Source organism: Triticum urartu, unplaced genomic scaffold, assembly GCF_003073215.2.
Source record: "Triticum urartu cultivar G1812 unplaced genomic scaffold, Tu2.1 TuUngrouped_contig_4758, whole genome shotgun sequence".
Taxonomy (NCBI): Eukaryota; Viridiplantae; Streptophyta; class Magnoliopsida; order Poales; family Poaceae; genus Triticum; species Triticum urartu.
Genome location: NW_024115373.1, coordinates 11,023 through 15,596, shown reverse-complemented (window position 1 = coordinate 15,596; position 4,574 = coordinate 11,023). Strand labels below are relative to the sequence as shown.

At 46.0% G+C, this 4,574-nt stretch overlaps 1 protein-coding gene across 1 annotated transcript; it reads right to left on the bottom strand.

Annotated features, from left to right (window-relative positions):
* Positions 1-1,508: 1,508 nt before the first annotated feature.
* LOC125528273 lies at positions 1,509-2,591 on the bottom strand. Its single transcript, XM_048692766.1, has 3 exons — positions 2,378-2,591; positions 2,068-2,279; positions 1,509-1,972 (listed from the first exon to the last, which is right to left on the bottom strand). Exons 1-3 carry the CDS (start codon positions 2,568-2,570, stop codon positions 1,847-1,849), a joined length of 531 nt encoding a protein of 176 aa, XP_048548723.1. The 5' UTR covers positions 2,571-2,591; the 3' UTR covers positions 1,509-1,846.
* Between the last annotated feature and the right edge of the window lie 1,983 nt (positions 2,592-4,574).

The window sequence follows — 4,574 nt, the reverse complement described above, 5'->3', positions numbered from 1 at the left end:
ACTGGGAACCACGATGCGCTCGCCCGCATGGGCCGGCATGCGTGCGAGGCCCAACTCGAGGCGCGCGTGAAATAAAAAGGCCCTCGTTTTACGTACGTACGGGAGAGCTTTTTGCTCAAAAAAAAAACGTACGGGAGAGCTAAACTAGGCCCGACCTCGCATTATCCGTTCTCTCGTGTCGTTTCAAAACATATCATTTCCGGTTCTGGCCCAACAGCAGTGCACTCTAGGCCATTAGCAGAGAAACCATCTTCTTCTCATTCTTGTTGGAAGAGAGAAGTCCGCATTGTCCCCCTATACTTGAGTTGTCACAACCTCAAACTCGCTAAACCCAAAATCACCCCCATCCCTAACCCAGTTGAACTGGCTTTTAGTCCAGTTTTCTTCAAAACAACTCCACGTGACATCCAACACAGGAGATGTAGTGGTAGCAGCCGGTTGAAGGAAACATGAACATGAAGACAGGTTTAATCTGCATAAGAAGCCGCGTATCTTATCAAAGGCTTGACCACACGAACTGCAGAAATTCATAAAACTATATAAGTACAATTCAGTGGTCTCCTGGAACACAAAGCTGCAACAATAACAAAAAATAAATACAATCATTTGCAACAAACGCACAGGTTTGCCATCCAACAAACATAAAAACACCTGCTTAAATTAAGTGTCCCAGGTTCACATTTACAGCTTCATTGAATGGTTAACTTATTGTGGTTTTAACAAGATATCTTATCATTCCAATAAATTCAATCAAATCACTTCTGCTGATGAGAAGAGGGAAATTTGTGCCATGTGGAAACACATGTCTTTTTCATAGATTTCTCCTTGCAAAAACAGTGATTCTGACGGGGTATATCCTACCTGTACTAGTTGCTAAAACCATAGCCAAAGGTGATATCAGGGAATCGCTCCATCATCAGAGAAGCAGAAGCATTTATCAATTTTAGAGCACTCTCGTTATTCGGCTTGTCAAATTAATGGGATCCGCTAGAATCTGGAAGAAAAAGAAAACTTGAACAGCAAGACAATACAGCTATCTAAATGCCATTGGAGCATGCATTTCAATAAATAGGAAACTAGGGGTCCTCACGGACCACATCTGTATGTTTGAACTTAGAAGGGCCTTGTAATAACATATTTTGTTGATAAATGAAGCGACATTTCAATTTGACAACTAGCTTGTTAATACATGCCGAAGTACCAATTTGCTCATTTTTTGTTATTGTTGAGAGTATGGAATCAGTCAATTTGTTGCTTAATTATTTTGCCACTGAATTTATCTTTTCCCAAAGCCATCTGGGATAATGGTGTGGAAGCTTTCTGGGAGATTTGATCATATGCCCTTATTTTATTTTATTTTGGCAGGGGATTATATGCCCTATTTTAGTTCTCCATAGATCATATGCCCTAGTTTTCTTTGCCTTCTTGGTCATTTTCCATGTCTAATTACTTGAATAATTTCAAAATTCTGAGCCTAGTAATGCCACGTGAAATGAAGGTCTTGCCCCTTGGTAAACTTGCAATCTCTCCAAACTCTATATATCTCAACAGAACCAACCAGCCTGACATGTTCGTCCCATTCGACAGAACGAGCACAGTCTCATACAGGATGGCGACCACGATCAATTGCACAGACATTCTACTTCACTAGCTTCACTAGCAACACTAGAAGAAGAATGACGAAAAGAAAGTACACTAAAACCTGAAGCTTTGCATTTTGGGCGGCCAACTTCTCGATGCGTCGATCCAGTGCTGCAGTCTCAACCCTAATAGCATCAATTTGAGCTCTTGTAGCATCAATTTAGGCTCTTGTAGCATCATTTTCAGCCCTCGTAGCATCAATACGTCACTGAATTTCTCGTGACACGCAGCGAGCAGATGCATTGCCCATGATGAGCACATTTATCATCCAAATTTCCTCGACCATGTCCAAGTACTTGTCCAGCCACATGAAGAAACGCCAGTCTTTCACCTGTCCAAACATACCGAAGTCAGTAAGTTGCTTAAACCAGACATCAGTCATATGATATACGACTTGGCTCTGAACATTAAAGAACAGAGAAGCACCTTCATATCCTTGCCATTCCTTGGGCATTCCACTGAATATTTGCCCGGATTCAGAGATGTCGCTGACTGCTTCACCATTCTCTTCCACATTCTGGACATCCAGTCAGAGGGAGTCCTTTTGGAGCCGACTGCTTCAGGCTCAATTCTTCTCGTCCACATTCTGGACTTCCAGTCAGAGGGAGCCTCATCATCCGTTTGGTCGGACAGGAACACTGGAACAGATACGAGTGCAAAGCTAGGGTTAGCGGAGCGAGCCAAGGCTGGAGCGAAATTGAAAGGAAAAATGCAATCGGTGGGTAGAATCGGTTACCTAGTCGCCGGAGGTGCGGCACACGTGCTTGCCAGATTCGCCGCCGGGCCCGTGCTGCTGGGGCAATAGCGGCGCCTGTAGTGCCGGAGTAGCCGAGCCTCCTGCGGTTGCTTCCTGGTGGCTGGGGACTCCGCGCCTCCGGAGCCGCTGGAGTCGCCGTGCAACGCCGCCGCCCGCCGGAGTGGCTGCACATCGGTACTCACGAACAGAGGACGAGACGGGGGAGTTTTTTTTTTTTTTTTTGAGGGAGCTGGTTCGGTCGGTCGGTGGATCCGTTTGGGTCGGGCTCCGTATGAAAAGAAGACCGACTCTACGTAGCTAAATGCCCATGAGATCAAATATACTCCCTCCATTCCACCATACCTGGCCAAACGGGCCGGCCCGTCCCGGCACGGCCCAGCCTGTGCTAATCGTGCCTGGCCCGGCACGGCCTGCCGTGGCATGTTTAATAGCCGGGCCGTGCTGTGCCGGCCCACGGGCGCTGCTCCTTGGCCCAGGCACGGCCTAGTTAGTAAACGGGCCGGCCTGATGGCCCGTTTAGCACGCTGAGCTGCATATTTTCACCCTATTGCGCTGGTTTTTAGGCCTATTGGGCTATATTTTACGTATACATTTATAAAAAAAATTCTGAAATATATATATATATATAAAACGGGCCGTGCCAGCGTGCTCACGGGCTGGCCTGTTTGGCCCGGCACATTTGGCCAGCTATACATTCCACAACCACAATGTAGTGCGTTCGTTTTGAGATCTAACTTTGACTGTATATTTAGCAAACGAGACCAACTGCGGCGGGAATAAAAATTATACCACTTAATTAATATTGAAATATGAATTCAGTGGTATAATTTTTGCTCCCGCCGCAATCGGACTTGTTGGTTAAATTTACGGTTAAATTTAAATCTCAGGATGCGTAGACGTACTACATTGTGGAACGGAGAGAGTAGTATGATAATATATATTTTTTATCCTATAAGCACCTTTGAGATGGGTCAGCGCAACATCTTAAGAATTTTTTTTTAATTTTTTGAGAAAATCTTCAGATCTATTCATCAACTATTAAGGAAGTATAAAGCACATCAAAAGTAAAAATCGCATTCATGTCCGGAGACCACCTAACGACGACTACAAACACTGAAACGAGTCGAAGACGCCTCACCGTCATTGCTCTCCCATATCGGAGTTGGTCAAACCTTGTTAATGCCCTACAGGATTAGCGTACCAGAACAACAACCCGTCACTGATGAAGAGAAGCGTAGATCGAAATGATTTAACTTATAAACACACGAACGAACAAAAACAAACGCCAACCAAATTCCGTGAGATTTGCCGGAGACAAACCTCCATCTGTCCTCCAACAATGCAAAAAAGCACCGCCGACACGGGGTCTTGGCAGGGAAAACCTTATTCCATCTTTAAGAATACCGCCCAACCTATTGTCAAAATTAAATTTGGCAATCTCATGAGCCGCCATGTTAGCGTGGCAATTGATCTTGAAATTATGCATAAGCTTCATAATGCTTCATGCTTCCCTCTTAATATCAACAAAATGGGACCTGTCAAGAAAATCATCTGCAAGAAAGGAGACCACAAAAGAGATATCAAATTCTACAATAACGGGTTTATTGAGACTGATACCAACATAGAACCCAACAAGGCACGCACGAATCTCCGCTTCATCAACACACGTGCATGGCAATAAAATCCTAGGAAGAAAGGATGACTTGGCCCGTATGATCTCTGGCAACCACCCCATGCTGGCAGCGTTCATGCTCTCCACAAAGCTGGCATCAAACCCATTAACCGTGGCGTAAAGGACGCACCCTCGCAACGTCCACATTGGCAGGAAGCACTGTTTCATCGGGCGAACTGTTATGAGAGCCAATCGGGAGAGAGAGATGCGCCTGGCCAATCGGCTTCATCGGACCAGTTCCTGGTGTAGTGCGTCGCCAGCTGGAAGGCACCGGTTGGTTGTATGCATGGGGCGTTGGAGGCGTCGTGCACACCCGAGTTGAGTGCGTGTAGGTGGGATGTAGGAGTACCTCTGGCTCGTGCTGAGCCATGTCAGCGTGGCGTATTGGCATTGTTTTTTTGTCTCCTTTGGGCGCTGTCGTCTCTTTCGCCTTCGCACACACGTCTCCTCCTCTCTTCCTTTCCCACTCGTGCACGCCGCCTCCTCCCATTCCTTCTCCCCTTG

What these genes read in the sequence shown, in the direction of transcription:
- LOC125528273 (XM_048692766.1), bottom strand. Translation starts at nt 2,570, where the DNA reads ATGTGCAGCCACTCCGGCGGGCGGCGGCGTTGCACGGCGACTCCAGCG. An exon ending in GCCGCACCTCCGGCGACTAG is followed by an intron (nt 2,280 to 2,377) that starts GTAACCGATTCT and finishes TATCTGTTCCAG; the next exon opens with TGTTCCTGTCCGACCAAACG. An exon ending in GGAATGGCAAGGATATGAAG is followed by an intron (nt 1,973 to 2,067) that starts GTGCTTCTCTGT and finishes ATGTTTGGACAG; the next exon opens with GTGAAAGACTGGCGTTTCTT.